This window comes from Protopterus annectens, chromosome 3.part0 (genome assembly GCF_019279795.1).
Source record: "Protopterus annectens isolate FY-2018-M chromosome 3.part0, PAN1.0, whole genome shotgun sequence".
Taxonomy (NCBI): Eukaryota; Metazoa; Chordata; order Ceratodontiformes; family Protopteridae; genus Protopterus; species Protopterus annectens.
The window spans coordinates 465,417,157-465,435,326 of NC_056731.1; the positions used below are offsets into that span (position 1 = coordinate 465,417,157).

At 42.9% G+C, this 18,170-nt stretch overlaps 1 protein-coding gene across 1 annotated transcript in view; it reads left to right on the forward strand.

Moving 5' to 3' along the window:
• TRIO (trio Rho guanine nucleotide exchange factor) overlaps nt 1–18,170 on the forward strand; it is a 5,137,669-nt gene that overhangs the window by 4,450,609 nt on the left and 668,890 nt on the right. Inside the window, exon 48 of the mRNA XM_044065600.1 lies at nt 6,655–7,346. Within this exon, the coding sequence (XP_043921535.1) occupies nt 6,655–7,346 (692 nt within the window). The remainder of the gene's footprint in view (nt 1–6,654; nt 7,347–18,170) is intronic.

Here is an 18,170-nt window from a genome sequence, read left to right on the forward strand (position 1 = left end):
CATTGGGAAAGTCAGGATTTCTCTGAATCCAAAAAGAGGCTTAGGGATTTCCTTCTTCTTACTCAGCATAGGTCTTTGGCTATACCTCCTGTACTAGATATTGTTGATGATATGTTTTCGGAATCCAGTATGGCCCCTGATTCCTTGCCTCCAGCCCCTAGCAAACCTGACAGGTACTACAGGGTTTCTGAGTCCCACAAATTCCTTTTCAAAAATCCTGTTGCGGACCCTGAAACCATTTCTCAGGGACCCAAGGGCATTAAGGCTTCTACTGCTAACAGTCCTACCCCTTCTGATAGAGACTCCAGGGCACTGGATAGATGGGGTAAAAAGGTTTATACTTCTGCAATTTTAGCAATCAGGGCTTTAAACTGTCAATTCCATATGCTAAAATATCAACAGCATATCATGGGACTGCTTAAACAGAAACTGATGTTGATTTCTGACTGTGTGGAGAATAAAGATTTGCAGGATTTATTGCATTCATCTGAACAAGTTGGCAAACATACTTTGCAATGTGGTTTTGATTCTTTAGAGGCCTCTTGTAGGGCTGCTGTTACTGGGTCTGTGCTTAGAAGGCATACTTGGCTTAAGGAGCAATCTCTGCCTGTTCATGTTAAAGCAAAAGTTTTGGATGCCCCTTTACAGCAGGACCACCTGTTTGGCAATAAGACTGAAGAAATTCTAAAAAAGATGGAAGATGAAGCTAAATCTATGCAACTTGTGAAAGATTTCTTACAAGTGCAACCTCCTATATTTAGTAGGCATTGGCCTACTAAGAACTGGTCCTTTCCAGTTCCTTCCAGAGCCACTACGGTCAAACCCAGACATTCCAAAAGCACCAGATTTCAGTCCCAAGTGACTTTCAGAACTAAGCAATGGAGTGCTTCCACTTCCAAATCTGGAAACAACAAGACACCACCCTATGGTAAACAGTCTCAATGACTTCCCTTTGAAATTACCAAGCACTTACCTCTAAGCCGCCCCTTTGGAGGAAAACTGGCTCTTCATTCAAGAAACTGGCAACTTATAACCCAGGACAAATGGGTTGTAAATATAGTGTCCCAGGGATACAGATTTCATTTCTACACGCTGCCAACTCCAAACGGGTGGCCAGACCTGCCCCCAAATCAGTGGGCAGAGGCTCAGAAACAAGTACTTTCCCTCCTAAACATGGGAGCTATTCAGCTAGTACCAGAAGAGGAAAAGGGACAAGGTTTCTATTCCAGACTTTTCTTGGTACTCAGAAAAGACAAATCACGGCGCCTAATTCTGGACCTGTCTACTCTAAACACCTTTCTGGACATTCCAAAATTCTAGATGCTGACTCTTCACCAGTTACTTCCTATGCTAGGCAAGGTTGGCAACTCTCGACTTAAAAAAGGCTTACTTGCATATCCCAATCAGGGAATCTTGCAGTAGATTCCTATGCTTCAAAGCAGGCTGCATGCATTATCAGTTCTCTGCACTGCCCTTTGGCTTGTCTACTGCACCCAGGGTATTCACAATATGCCTAGCTCCAGCCATTGCATATTGCAGGCAGAGAAAAAATCGAATATACCCATACTTGGATGATTGCCTGATTCAGGCAGGCAGACAGAAATTGCTACTCCAGCACCTGACATTTTTAGAGAGACTTCTAACTTCACTGGGGTACACCATAAACGAGAAGAAATCACACCTACTACCCTGCCAACAGATTGTATTCCTGGGAGCAAGCTTGAACACATCTTCCCAGATGGCATTCCTCACTCCAGAAAACCAAATTTATTTGACAAACTACTTCAATCTACTGGCCACCAATAGTGCCTGGCTCCAGTAATTGCTTTTTGCAGGCAAAGAAATATTCAAATATATCCAGACCTGGACGATTGTCTAATTCAGGCAGAAAACCAGGCCATTCTTCTAAAACATCTGGTGTTTGTAAAAAGACTTCTAACCTGTCTAGGGTACACCATAAATGAAAAGAAATCTCAACTGGTACCTCTCAAAAGATTACATACCTGAGTGCAAGCTTGAATACAACTGCCCAGATGGCTTTCCCTTATGCCAGAAAAGCAAATTCACTTGGTGATTTACTTCAAACAGGTGGCCACAAAAACCTTGCTATTTGCAAGACAAATACTGCAAGCCTTTGGGTTCATGGCCTCCTGCATTCTTCTAATTCCATATGCAAAACTGCATATGAGGAAACTTCAGTGGTACTTAAAAAGTTTATGGAGTCAACATTGTCACAGCCTGGAAACAAATGATTCCTATCATACCTTGCCTGCGCCTAGAGTTCCTGTGGTGGGCAGAGGCCTGCCACCAAAACAAGGGACTGCCATTCACACCACCCCCTGCCACCCAAACCCTAACTACAGACACATCAGACTATGCATGGGGGCTCGTCTGGCAGGGAAGTGTATTCAGGGTAAATGGAGCCCAAGTCAAATGCACCTTCATATCAGTCAAAAAGAAATGCTAGCTGTACAGAATGCACTGGCAGCCTTCAAGGACTACCTTCATCCAGAACAATTACTGATAAAGACGGACAACACCACAGTTATGTGGTACATAAACAAGCAGGGGGGTACACATTCCTACCCCCTCTGCAGACTAGCCATGGCATTGTGGAGCACGGCCTTGCACTACCAAGAACAACTACAAGCTCAATTCCTTCCAGGAAAACTGAATGTTCTGGCAGACGAACTAAGCAGAACTCTCATGGACCCTCGTGAATGGAAGCTGGAACCACAGATTTTCAACATGTTGACATGCAAATGGGGGAGCTCAGACATAGATCTTTTTGCCTCACCCCAGAACTACCAGTTGGACAAATTTTGCACAAGAACTCATCACATAAAAGCCTGGAAAGTGGATGCTGTGTCCTTCAGCTGGAAGAACCTATCAGTCTATGCCTTCCCCCTCTGCCTTTGCTCTCCAAAGTTCTACTAAAAGTCAAACAGGACAAACCAAAAATGATTTTGATTGCTCCAGACTGGCCTTACCAACACTGGTACCCACTCCTGCGCTGGGTGTCGCACATTTCTCCGTGGCACCTGCCTCAGACACCTTCCTTACTGTCTCAGCAGGAGAACCAATTTCTGCACCCTCAGCTCCAAACATTGAGTCTTGCAGCTTGGTTAATCACTTAAATTCCCCCTTAGCATCCTTCAGCAAACCTGTGATGGATGTCATTTTGGAGTCGAGAAGACCTAGTACTAGAAAATCTTATGCTGACAAATGGAAAAGATTCTGTGCCTGGAATCAATCTCAAGGGATGAGCACAGCAGTGCCCAATTTACCTCAGATTTTGCAATACTTAACTGAGATGCTTCACAAGGGCCTGTGTTTTTCTTCCATAAAAATCCATGCCTCAGCCATTTCAGCTCATTACAACACAGACCCCCCCCTTCTCTCATCCTCTTCTAAAGCAGTATCTCAGAGGGGCCAAAAACTTAAGACCACCCAAGAGAGCTCCAACCCCTGCCTGGGACCTTAACTTTGTATTGGAGAAACTCACTCTGCGTCTCTTCGAGCCAGCTGCAACTGCAGACTTAAAATGTCTTTCCTGGAAAACAGCCTTCCTTTTAGCAGTCACTACAGCTAGAAGGATATCTGAATTACAAACCCTTATGGCAGTGGAGCCTTTCATCATCTCTCATGCGGACAGGGTGTCACTCAGGACCAATCCATTATTCATGCCCAAGGTGGTATCCAGTGTGGCTCTTAATCAGTCCATTCATTTGCCAACTTTCTTTCCCAATCCACAGAACAGGGGGGAGCGGATTCTGCATTCATTGGGTGTACACAGACAACTTAGATTCTACTTGGACAGGACTAAATCTCGAAGAAAGTCTGAACAACTGCTGGTAGCATTTGCTGCAGGGGCAGAGGGGAAGGCTGTTTCAAAGCAAACCATTTCTGAATGGATAAGCCATTGTATTAACTTCTGTTATAAGCACCATGGAAAACCTATCCCCCAGGGGATCAGATCTCATTCCACCAGGGCTGCATCTACTTCAGCAGTCTTTCTCAGAGGTGTTCCTACCAGGGATATTCTAGAAGCTGCTACCTGGAGTTCAGTTCATACTTTCACCAATCATCATCACGTACCAATTTTCTGTAAATCCAGAGCTGGCTTTTCCACTGCTTTTTTGCAAGGCCTTATAGCTGGTCCTAATGCCGTATAAATCCATCCTCCTAACATTAGCTTTGGGAATCTACCCAAATGTAAATACTGCAACAGTGAAACATGATGAACATAGTACAGGTTTGTACACTTACCATAAATGTAGATGTTAGAGTGTATTCACTGTTGCAGTCCTTGTTACCTCTCCCCCTCCAGCCCCCTGTTTTTCTTTTACTATACCTTACTTTCTTTTACTATGCTTAAAAGCCTTTTTGTGTATTTGCTTTTGTTTGGAGGTATATTTTTGTGTTTCTAATTATGCATACATATATTTTTTCTCCCCATTTGGGGGGCTCCTGACATCTGGGGCAAGAAAAACTGATGTAATGGCGTGAGCTGCATGTTTTATACTCCTGACAACCTAATGTCATGGAAGAAGGGACAGCAACCGAGACAGGACCCAAGACTTTTGTTAATCAGGCCGACTGAGGTCAACCTGCCAGCAGATTACCCAAATGTAATGACTGCAACAAGTAAATACATTTGAACATCTACATTTATGGTAAGTGTACACAACTGTACTTTCCCTAGTTAAGTTGCTTACTACAGCAAGGTAAGATGATGAGTGTTTAGTTGCTTACTATAGCAAGGAAAGATAGGTATGAGGTTTTGTGAGATATCTGTGAGAGAGCTTTCCTGTCAGGTTCTGAAAACAAAGTGCTGCTGCGAGAGTTCCATCATATGTCTAGCTAATATCTAAAAAAATAATTTCAGTGCTGGTTATAGAATGACATCACAAATGGTCACCTGACTGTGGTACAGTGCACCCCAAGAGCTTTGCTAACATCTGTTGCAGCATCTGAAAGCTATAAAACAATTTTAAAAAGTTTCACCCTTCCAGGATAGCAATTAGTTCACCATAAAGGATAAAACAATAAGATTGCTAGTTCTGGTTTTCCTCAGACATTTTTGTCTCTGGCTGCATTCAGACTGTAAGATAAAATATTTATGGCCTAAACCAACCCATTTCATTTTCAACCTATTTTTCAAAATTAGCTGGCTAAGATTAACCTCTTCCCTCCCAGAATACTCTAGTAAAACATATACATTTAATCAGTTATAATAATACTGTCTGACATACATGTATATCTCTTTTCTGTCCAGCAGGACCCACTGTTGATGCATTTTTAACACAAACAACTTTACACATACATTTTAATACAAGCATCTGTACAAATCAGTGTGATAATCAAATGACATAAAATTCTTTACAGAATTTCAGCTAGATATGCTGGCATATGTTACACATGCATTGCCCTACTCTTCCTGGCACAGATGGCACTACCTCATATCATCACACTTAGATTTTGGCATCCTGGCTTAGATGTATAACTGTCCCTGGCAGGATGTCCCAGGGATTAGTAGTAGTGCAGCAGTGGTCAGTCAGATAGCTACTATTATTGTAAGTTCTTACACGACTGTATTTTCTCCTCCCTCTGAAGACCCAACAAGCACTGCTACATTCATAGTGGGTTCTGTTCTCGTCACGGTACTTACACAGAGACATTGGTCCTGATCGGTAACAAATCCAAGTTTAGGAAGAAACCCCTTTGGTGGAAACCTAGCATAAAAAATCCTCAAAAAAAAAAACTCTATTCTCTCTCTCTCTCTTAGAAACAAACTGAATACCCCCAAACATCAAAATTAAACTAAAGTAAAAGTTGAACAAGCTCTGGCTGTGTGGCACAGAGGGACAAAATAATGAGTGCGACCTAGACAACTAGAGATCAGTTAGTGTTTCAGGAAGCTGTAAGTCACTGTGAAGGGTGGGTGAGAGATGCACGACTTATGTCAGAGCGCTCACCTGGGTGAGAGGGTTGTGAACCGTTGATTGTGTACCCTGACTGTTGTCCATTAGCAATTTGGAAACATGCTTGAGCTCACTTTATTTTATTTATTTATTTTTGCTTGTGTCTGCAACTGATCATTTTTACAGTTGTGATTATGATTTATTCCTAATGAAACTGTGTGTGTGTGCTTTGAAAATAGGAAGGTGCTATCACTTCCAAGAAGTGCATCATTCATAATTTTCCTTCCTCCTGCAGTACATGAAATCCTATCTGAAAATGAATGTGCGACACAGTGGTCCAGAGTAACAAAGAAGGGACTCCTTACTGTATGTAGTTACGTATAGTAATATTTTTCAGACAGGAGACTCTGCAGTTTGTCTTCGGAAGTAGTATCCTAGACCTTTTCTCCTAACAGCAAACTGAAAGTGCATGACAAACTTGAAAAACAAAATGTTTAGGCTGTTTCATTCAGAGACTTTGTAAAGGAGTTACTTTTTTGTTTAGCTCCAGTAATGCATTTTGTTGTCTTGGAAAGACTGTGGTTTTATGTCATCCAAAAATGTGAAACCGTAATCTTGAGCTATAAATAAGTCATAGTTCAGTAATGCGTGTTTCATTCAACATTTGCATAATTGTGCATCTTTTATCTGTGGAACATAATTTATTTGCCCTGTTTTTATTTAACTTTAGCCTTGACATCACCAGTTGAGTACCAGAGAAGCCATGTTGGAACCAGTGGACCCACCAACTGCACCGGAATGAGCAGCATTAATCGTTCCAGGCCATCACGGATACCCCAGCCTGTCAGACACCATTCCCCTATTCTGGTCTCCTCTGTGGCCTCGGCCCAATCAGAGGCTGATAAGATGTCAGGTATGTCTCCTCATAACTTCTCCCTGACACCCCACTGCAGTTCCCTAGATACTGGCCTCATTCATTCAGACAAGAACCTTCCCAGTGCAGAGCTCATCATCATCAACAGTGAAAGTGAGCAGATCCCCAAGATGAAAGTTTTAGAGAACTCCAAGAAGACTACGGGAAGTTATTCTGTTGTGACGGATGGAAGCACAAAAGAACTACCTGGGAGCCTGGAAGACAACTGTTCATCGAGAAACAGCATAGAGAATTCACCATGTTCAGCGGCTGTACCTTTTTTGAGCAAGGAATCCTATCCTCCTAGTAGCCCCTTGCAGAAAAGCTCCTTCTGGGGCTCCATCCCAGCCTCCCCTGTTGGCCGCCCTGGTTCTTTCACCTTTCCAGGGGATACAGATTCCCTCCAGCGGCAGGTCCACCGCCACTCCACACACAGCAAGGACACGGACCGCATGAGCACATGCTCATCCACCAGCGAGCAGTCTGTGCAGTCAACCCAGAGTAATGGGGTAAGAGTGGAGCACCTCTCTCCTGTGAGCTGTTCTGTCCCCTTCTCTGCATCACCATTAATATCAATACTAACTTCTCCTTATTCTCAAGTCCTTCTCTATTCTGAAATAACAAAATACACTTTATCTTCTGGCTGAGATTACTTGTCTGCTGTTTTGTAATCATATCTTAACTTCTGCTAACCTCTTTTCTTGCTTGGCATTTCTTCTTTTGAAGACAGATTGATAGTGTCTTATTTTGTGTCCCATATGTGCCATCTTTGAAGGCTTATACTTGGGATAGACTCCATTTACTTAACAAAATTGCACCCCTTCTCCAGACGCACACACACACACACACACACACACACACACACACACACACACACACACACACACACACACACACACACACGTGTGCAACTGCAAAGATGCTAGCTTGAACTGACTTGTGTCACCAAGTTAAGATATGCTTATTCTGTTTCTGATGTCGGTTCTCAGGTGGAGCTTGTAAACCTTCATGGTAGATTCATTTAAATTTGATAGTGCTGCATATGCATGTGTTTATTTGCAGTTCACACACACCATGTGATTGACGTCAGGAGGTTGGTCATGGGAACTCTGTCAGGATAAAGTGATAAATATCAGATGTGGTTTGCTGAATATATTGGTATCATATATTGGTATCAGCATATGTATTATGTACCTGCATGGTGCCATGTATTTTTGTGTAACATCTGCACCTCAGGTCTACAGATGTCATCTCCTATAGTCACATAAGAAAGGCATACTTTTGCGGTCATCTTAAGGCAAGTGAGAAAGCAGAAGGGACGATAGCTTGAAAGAGATTAATTCTCTGGCCTGTAACTATAAAAGAAACAGTTGTCATGTTAAATTCAAATAGAAGCCTGTAACAATATGCAATACAAGATGTTTAGTGGAAGAAGCAATTTCTAGATTGTGTGTGTAAAGCATCTTCAGCGTCTGTATCAAAATCTTGCATTTTTCTACAGTGATTTCCACCCCCACTTAGCATGCTGTTTTGTGATGGTTTCTCCCATTAAAAACTGATTTGCATGTAACACTTTCCTGCATGTTAATGTCTAATCTTTAATACAGGCACAAAGGGCTTTTTAAGGTATTTTTATTTGTGCCTTGTAGCTTTGTTTAGTAATATACAGCCACACATTTCCTTGTTTCTGCTCCACTTTTTCCCTATCCTTTCAGTCTTTTTGTTCTAATATTTACTGTTTTTGTCTGCTTTATGAATATTTTATATAACTTATTGTAAGAATAAGTGTGTTGTAGTAATCTGATCAGGTAGATTGTTTATAGATTTCAGATACTATTTTAGAGCAGATGTGTCAAATGTGTGCATTATTTTTAGTACATGTACTCTTGTGCCTGTACATATATGCATATTACTGTGTATATATAATATCATTGGAGGTAAAAGTCTCATGCACAGTAAACTCGTACACCAAAGTCATGAGCAGTACACCACACATCTCCAAGGCTATCACAATATACCTAATCCTTAATATGCTGAGGTTCGAAAGATTAACTTGGCTAAACCACAAAGGCCTCCAAAACACAAAACAGGTGCAAAGCTCATTTAGCATATTTAAGTCTACTTTGTCACAGCACAAGGAGTCCCAAACTCACAGATGCTGAGCTCATAAGGAAGGTTATCGACCAAATCAAACATTCTTGTTATAGGTGACTCCATTGTAAGACATACAAATATGCCCGTTACCAGGCTAAGCAAGGAAAGCATGATGGTTAGTTGCTTTTCTGGTGCCAGGAAACATCAGTTCACACATTTACTCAAGTTCTTGAACAATAGGTATGACTTCTTAGTACATGGCAATGTCAATGACTTGAGGTGTCCTGTCCCTGGAGTATGTGAAGAGAGACATGATGGAGCTCTCAAGCTGTGTGTGCAAAGCAGGTATGAGCCTAGCATTAAACATCTACGTCTGTACCTTCTGCAAGGAAGATGCCGTGATATGAGCAAAAAATTATTTACTTCAATAAGTGGCTTAATTTTTTTGGTGTCATTCAAAGGGGGTCCAATATCTGTCAGCCTGGGAGGATATGATTGACAGACCACACTGCTTCACCAGGGATGACTTACATCAATCCCCTCTAGGGTTTTGATTATTGGCAAAGATATGTCCACCCCTGTAGTATCTCTTTTAGACAATACCAGTGTGGTAAACCTACTGACGTAATGAAACAAGCAAAGGAAAATATGAAGATGTCACTGAGTAATGCTAGGAACCTGAACAAAAAACACCACTCCTTATAAGCCCTTCTCATCCTGGAAGACATTGACATCTGTGTAGTGACTGAGACATGGTTTAAAGTAGCGTGGAGCACTCTGGATGTGCAAGGCTTTAATGCTTTCCATTTGTTTAGTCCAGCTCCTGTTTAGTAGAGGAAAAAGGTGGAGGTGTATCAGTCTACATTCAGGAAAGTATCACATTGAGGCTGGTAAAGCTGTGTGATGCACTAGAGCTTCTTCATGTCCACATGTCCACATAAACATCAAAAAAGTCCCTTACCATATTTTAGCTAGCTATAGAACTCAGTCTATGACAAAAGAAAGCCACAATGCCTATCTACACGAACAAGAATCACTCAGTATTAAACCCAGTGCTATTTTCTTAGGTAATATAAACTATCCAACTATGGACTGGGGTACCTACACAACCGCTAGTGCACCAGCGCAGAGATTCCTGGTCTTTGTTAATATAGATGCCAAGGAACAATTAGTCAGAGTACATACTAGAAGAAATAACATATTGGATCTTGTCCTTATTAATATGGGAGCATCTTGCACCATCCTTTGCCTATCTTCATCATTTGTTAGTTCTGACGGTAAAGCAGTCTCCTTCGAAGTAAAACTGAAACAAGAGATCCCTTCCACAAAGGATACCTTTAGAAATTTCTTTTAACATCCCTAATCTTTAGTATCGTAGTCCACACATCTATACAGTTATCTCAACACATTTTCTCTTCTGTCACTTTCTACTTTTAATACTACCATTAAATACGTCACCTATAATCTACATATTCCCACCACCTAGCAATAAGATTCTAACTATATCTATCTTACTTTTAAATTTAACTCTTTAATTCCACCTTCCCATTACACTTAACCTTTCCCTTTTCCTAATCCACCCCCCCAAAAAAAAATTGAGTTGTATTGTCAAATATTTCTGACTGTATAATTTTTCTACATGCTAATGTTCCATTGTTACTGTATTGTACCTTTTAACAACATATGTGTTGTTTAGATAGATGATGTTCAAGGATGCATCTGCAGTCCTTACATATGGGTTGTCCTGCCTCAGGCAGCCCTTCGGTCGGCCGGATTCCAAAGTCTGGGTCCGGCGTCGGCTGATGTCGCCCCTTCCCCGACGTCAGAGCGCCTGGGGTATAAAAGTGTCAGCCGACGCCATCTTCCTCCGTCTTTCTTGCCACGTGGTGCCCGAAGCAGAAGCAGTTCGCAAGTGCCGGTCGGCCAGCTCCTGTAACTTCAGCTACCGAAGACTTCAAAAAGCTAAGTACCCCGTTGGGGACTCTTTCTTGCCTCAGCCGATGTCAGATCAAACGCTTAAAGTTAATAATTGCTTGACTTGTGGGAAACAAATACCTCATAAGGATTTCCATTCCTACTGCCTCCCCTGCCTAGGCCCAGACCACGACGTCTTGGCCTGTACTGCCTGTGCCTCCTTTAATCGACGCACTCTTAGGCGTCGGTCGGAGTTTGCAGGGGAATGTTTTGGGGCTAGTTTCTCTTATAAAATGCCATCGGAGACTCTGACTTCTCATTTAACCAAGAAACGGAAGGACAAAGACCGACACACGCGGACCATGGTTTCGGCTGAAACCGCTCTTAGGCCTGCCGCGAGTGTCTTTGTCTCGGCTGAAACAGAGTCCTTGGTACTTCCGTCCGTAGAAACCGCTCAACCGACAGCCTCGGTCCCGGAGGCCTTTTCTGAGTCAGTTATAGAATTACCCTCGGAAACCGGTGTTCAGGAACCTACCGACACCATTCCCCTAGACAAAACTACTCCAGCAAGTGGGGCAGCCAGGCCCCCTGCATTCATGTCCATAAAAGCTTTCACTAGGGCTAAAGCTGCTAAGCAACAAAAAACTCTGCCTCCCAAGTCTATTTCTCAGGGATCCACTACAGGTTCTCAGATACTAAGTTTGGCTGAGGACCTTATTTCCTTAATTAGGGGCTCTCAGCCTCATCCGGACAGGGGCTCTCAACCCCCACTAGACAAAAGGCCCAGGGTTGAGTCTGCTGAACCTCAGTCCTCTGATGAGGCCTCTGATGGCTCTGCTCTATCAGACTACCAGGAGGAGGCCTTCTCGGCCTACGAGGATTCTGATGCAGAGGAATCTATTCCCTCTGCCTCCCCTCCTGAAGAGCTGTCCTTTGGGGAGACCCTTCACTTCATGAGAGAGCATTTCCAATGGCAGGGCCAGGAATTCTCCGATTCCAGGAAGAGATTTAGGACTTTTCTTCATTTACCTCAGCATAGACCTTTGGCTATTCCTCCTGTTTTAAGTGTCATTGATGATGTGTATTCTGAGTCTAGTACTACCCCTGACACCCTTCCTCCGGCTCCTGTTAAACTCGATAGGTACTACAGGGTCCCGGACTTGCATCATTTCCTTTACAAGGCCCACTCTGCTGACCCAGGAACTATTTCCCAGGGTCCTAAAGGGGTTGCAGCTGCCACTACTAAAAATCCACTCCCCTCTGAAAGGGAGTCCAGGGCTTTAGAGAGATGGGGTAAAAAAGTGTACACTTCTTCCACTCTGTCTATGAGGGCTTTAAATTGTCAATTTCATATGATACAGTACCAAGAGTATTTGTTAGATGAATTGCAGAAAAAACTGTCTTCGCCTGAACCCCTAGATCGTAAGTCACTTCAGGATCTGGTACATAATTCACAACAGGTTAGCAACCATTTCTTGCAGTGTGGTTATGATGCATTGGAAGCTTCATGTAGGTCAGCAATGACAGGTGCAGTCATACGTAGACATGCCTGGCTGAAGGAACAATCTCTGCCAGATCATGTTAAGGCTAAGCTTCTGGATGCTCCACTGGAAAAGCAAAAGTTATTTGGCTCCACTGCTCAAGAGGTCTTAAAGAAATTTGAGGAAAAGGCAAAATCTGTACAAACAGTCAAAGATTTCCTCCAGGTACAACCACTAAGATTCAGCAGAAATTGGCCTTCTAAGAATTGGTCCTTTCCTGAAGAGAGATTTCAGAGGCAAGAAAAGGCGTGCCAGAGGAAGAGGGCAAGCTAGAGGCTCCTACAGAGGACGTCAATGGCAGCCTCCTAACCAGAGAGGTAGTGCAGGTCCAACAACTGCTGCACAAGGACAGACTCAATGACTTCACCTTGACCCCGCCGACCAGGGCTCAATTAGAAGCACCTTTGGGCGGAAAGTTGTCTTTATTCTCAAAAAATTGGCACAGTATTACAAGGGACAAATGGACACTGCAAATAATAGACAAAGGATACAGGTTCCATTTCCATACATTACCAGAAAGAAAGGGAATGCCAAAACTGCCACCAAATCAGAGGGCAGAGGCTTTAAAACAAATTGCCAACCTATTGCAAATGAAAGCTATAGAAAAGGTTCCTCTCGCAGAACAAGGCCAAGGATTTTATTCCAGACTATTCCTTGTCCCAAGAAAAGAAAAACAATGGAGGCCTATTCTCGATTTGTCCACACTGAATACTTATCTCATTGTGCCAAAATTCAAAATGCTGACCCTACAGCAACTCCTTCCCATGCTGGGCAAGGGGTCTTGGCTGGTAACTCTAGACCTCAAGGAGGCATACCTGCATGTCCCTATCAGACTGAAAGTTGCAGAAGACACCTCAGATTTCTTGCAGGTTCAGAGCATTATCAATTCTCAGCATTGCCCTTTGGCTTATCTACTGCGCCCAGAGTATTCACGAAATGCCTGGCATCAGTAATTGCACACTGCAGACTTCAGGGGATTCAAATATACCCGTATCTGGACGACTGCCTTATACAAGCGGACAGCCAACAAACTTTGGAAAAACATTTGAATTGTGCCATCTGCCTACTACAGGCCTTGGGATACACAGTCAACATTCACAAGTCAAGACTTGTGCCATCCCAAAAAATAACTTTTCAGGGTGCGGAACTAGATACAACCACCCAAATGGCTTTTCTCACAGAAGAAAAACAAAGACAACTACCGGATTACTTCAAAAATCTAACAAAACAAACTCAGATGACTGCAAGGAAAATCCTGCAGGTCCTGGGTTACATGGCATCGTGCATTCTTCTGATTCCACAAGCAAGGCTGCATATGAGAAAACTACAATGGTACCTAAGGAGTTTATGGTCTCAGCACAATCGCAGCCTAGAAGCTTTGATACCACTCATTCCATGCCTTCAAAACGAATTCCTGTGGTGGGCCCAAGCAAGCCAGTCAAACAGGGGCCTGCCTTTCAGCAAACCAGTAACCAGCCAAACCATTACCTCGGACGCTTCAGACCATGGACGGGGAGCACATATGGAGGACAGAGGTCTATGGTCTCAGAAAGAATTGCGCATGCACATAAACCAAAAGGAAATGCTGGCAGTGATTCATGCAATCGAGGCCTTCGAGCTCTTTCTACATCAAGGCCACCTGCTAATAAGGACAGACAATACCACAGTTATGTGGTACATAAACAAGCAAGGAGGTACCCATTCCTACCCTCTTTGCAGACTAGCAATGAATCTTTGGGAACTTTCCCTAAAACTCAATATAGAGCTGCAATCCCAGTTTGTGCCAGGAAAAGACAATATACTGGCGGACAGCCTAAGCAGAAATACCATGGACACACACGAATGGAGGCTGCACCCAGACATCTTCCTTCAGATAACACAATCATGGGGGAGGCTGGACATAGATCTTTTTGCCTCCCACCACAATCATCAGCTGAAGAAATTCTGCACAAGGACATACCACCCACAAGCATGGAAAGTGGACGCCCTCTCTTTCAGTTGGAATACTCTAACCGTGTATGCATTTCCACCACTCCCACTAATGACCAAGGTCTTACTGAAAATCAAGACAGAGCAGCCAAAAGTGATTCTAATAGCCCCGGACTGGCCAAGGCAGCACTGGTACCCACTGTTACAGAGCCTGTCACACACGAAACCGTGGCCTCTACCACTATGGACACTCCTTCTGACACAGCACAATTACAAAACTCTGCACTCCAGCCTGAAAACCCTGCAGCTGACAGCCTGGAGAATACCTTGACTCCTCACCAGGAAAAGCTATCCAAGAGAGTGAAGGATATCATCATGGAAGCTCGCAGACCTTCCACGAGAAAGACATATTCAGCAAAATGGAAAAGATTCCACACTTGGAGCACCGCAAAGGGCCTAGATGCCACAGTGATGAGCATGGCACATATCCTGGAATACTTGGCAGACATGCTCCATAATGGCCTTTCTTACTCTTCCATAAAAATTCATGCTTCAGCAGTTTCAGCAGAATACAATACTGATCCACCTGTCTTCTCTCATCCACTCCTAAGGCAGTTTCTAAGAGGAATTAAAAACATCAGTCCTCCAAGAAAACCACCAGTGCCTACATGGGACCTTAACTTAATGTTGGAAAAGTTGACTTTACCTCCCTTTGAACCAGCAGCATCTTCAGAGTTACAGTTCCTGTCTTGGAAGACTGCCTTCCTTCTGGCCATAACCTCAGCAAGAAGAGTATCTGAATTGCAGGCACTCATGGCAGTACAACCAGTTCTTATTTTTCATCAGGACAGAGTCTCCTTGAGAACCAATCCTTCATTCATGCTAAAGGTGGTATCCAGGGTCTCATTGAACCAAGCTATTCACCTGCCTACCTTCTTTCCAAACACACAAAACAAGGGAGAGAAACTTCTGCATACCCTGGACATTCACAGACAGTTACGCTACTACTTGGACAGAACTAAGACTTTCAGAAAAACTGACCAGCTGTTGGTAGCATATGCTGTAGGCATTCAAGGAAAAGCAATTTCCAAACAGACAATTTCAAAATGGATAGGAAATTGCATTCGATTCTGCTATTCTTATCATGGAAAAGCTGTGCCAGCTAACATCAGACCTCATTCCACCAGAGCTACAGCCACCTCCACAGCCTTCTTAAGAGGGGTGGCTACCAAGGACATTTTAGAAGCTGCTACATGGAGCTCCGTGCATACATTTTCCAAGCATTACAATTTACCCTTATATTCCAGATCCAGAGCAGGCTTTGCTACGGCAGTCCTGCAGGGCATTTTAGCTACACCATCATTTTCTTAGAGCCTACCACCCCCAGCTTGGCTATGGTATTCTACCTATATGTAAGGACTGCAGATGCATCCTTGAAGGACATAGTACAGTTTTGTACCTACCATAAATGTAGATGTCCGATAGGTATGCATCTGCAGTCAGGTTTACCCTCCCTCCTTCCCCTCTGTGGTACTTCTTGGGTACTTATCCCTCTTATAGCTATCTGGGGTTATCTATTATGGTGTATTTGTTTTATATTACTGTGCATGTTTGCAATATTTTGTATTTCTACCAAATTTAGCCTTCCTTAGAGGGCACCTGGCATCTGGGGCAAGAAAAACTGAGGAAGATGGCGTCGGCTGACACTTTTATACCCCAGGCGCTCTGACGGCGAAGGGGCGACATCAGCCGACGCCGGACCCAGACTTTGGAATCCGGCCGACCGAAGGGCTGCCTGAGGCAGGACAAACCCATATGTAAGGACTGCAGATGCATACCTATCGGACATCTACATTTATGGTAGGTACAAAACTGTACTTTTTCTGTATTATTCACTTGCTTTATAAGTAATTGTTTCCTTAGAAGTTATTGTAATCATTTTCATGTAACTTGGAGCTTTTCTGCTCGGGCCTCCACTGAAAATGGGTCTCAAGCCTAGTGGACTTCCCAGTCAACAAATCTCAATAAATAAATATAAATAATAGAAACTACCTACTCCTAAGTGATACATTGATGAGCTTCAAATCCCCGCCATACATTAACTCCACTGAATGCACAGAAACATACACCACAACACTATACCAGCATGTAAATAGCTGTATAGGTAGGTGCATTTGTGGTTTACTATGAAAATGTAAAATGGAGGATTGGTGAAAACAGGAATGTTGAAATTCATTTGGCTGCTTCCCATATTTCTGATCACCCATATTGTGAGTGTTTTGTGCATTCGCACATTTGTGGTTGGTGTTTCAACTAGAGATTGCAGTATAGTGCGGACCGTGAAATTACCCATTTTCCCCACTGTAGTGCGATCTCAGCATTGGGACTATATAATTAACATATAATTTGCAGGGGGTGCTGGAGGTACGTGGGGGCTTGCCCCCCTGCAAAAACATTAAATCATACGATTTGTAGTAATGAACTGCGAAACCAAAAGTTGAAAGTGTGAATGCGATTTTGTCGCTAAATGCACTTTGACATTCTGCCCTACTTAAAATGCAGTAAGTGGTTTTCGAAGTCGATTTGAATGGATTATGTTGTGTCGTTCGCACATATGCATTTATAACGCGCAGTGACAAGTGCAGGCAAACCCTAGAAATAAACCCAAATGGTGGAACCATAATATTAGCCAGCTTTATAATAAAAGGAAAAGAATTTTGTAATTCCCAGAATGGTATAGCTGTTGTCACTGAAAAAACAAGCATGTCACGAGCTTAATAAATTCTACCAAAGCCAAGCCTGAGCTTAAAGTAGCAAAACAAGCCAAAGACTATCACATGGCATTTTTTAGTTATGTTTGTAATATCAAAAGCACAACATAGCAGTGTGCTGAGCTGGTTGGGAATGATTTTACCTGCAGAGAAGCTGAAGGTGTGGCTAACCTTCTGGCCTATAAATTTAGCTCAAACTTTACCTCTCTCCCCCGTTCGTCTGTTCCTGAAGATATACTTAAAACTGGCTCACCTCCAGCTATCACACAAGACCAAGTCCTAAAAGTGCTATCAAAAGCTGAAAATACTACATCAGTGGGTCCTGTCATTATCTCTGGATGCGTCTTCAGTATCATGAAGTATGTTTTAGCCACAGCCTTAACAAATGTTTACCTCCATACAGGTTTTATATCAAGCAAATGGAGAACAGCTACATTCATTCCCGTGCATAAGGGCGTTACAGACCCATAAATCTGACTAGCCTTATGTGCAAAACCATGGAATGACTTGTAGAATTTATCAATCAGGACATAGGGAACCTCCAAATACTAGATCCGTCTCAGTTTGGATTTGTCAAAGGCAGGTCATGCTTACTCATCCCAGTGGATTTTTTTGAAAAGTTTAGCAAAGTAATGGATTAACGCAAAATGGTACACACCACATACCTCAACCTGGCCAAAGCTTTTGATATAATTCCGCATTCGGGCATAGTAGAAAAGGTAAATAAACTTGGAATAACCCCCTGGATTGCCAACTGGCTCATATATAGGGTGCAGTTAATCAAAATAGGGGAGGTTACCTTCACAAAGAGACCAGTCAGCAGTGAAGTCCCCCAAGTTTGTGTGCTGTGACCTCTCCTTTTTGGTATTTACTTTTCTGAAGTAAAAGCCAATTCTAAAGGGCTCTGGCTGACTAAGTTTTCAGATGACTACAAGCTAGGAAAAGTCCTTGAATCCCAAATGACTTAACCATCCTGCAGGAAGGTTCACCTGAAGTAAATAATTGGTGTCAAAGTCATGGTCTGACACTAAATGCCAGAGAATGCATTATTGTATCCGTTGGGAAATTGTTTACCCCAGGAAAC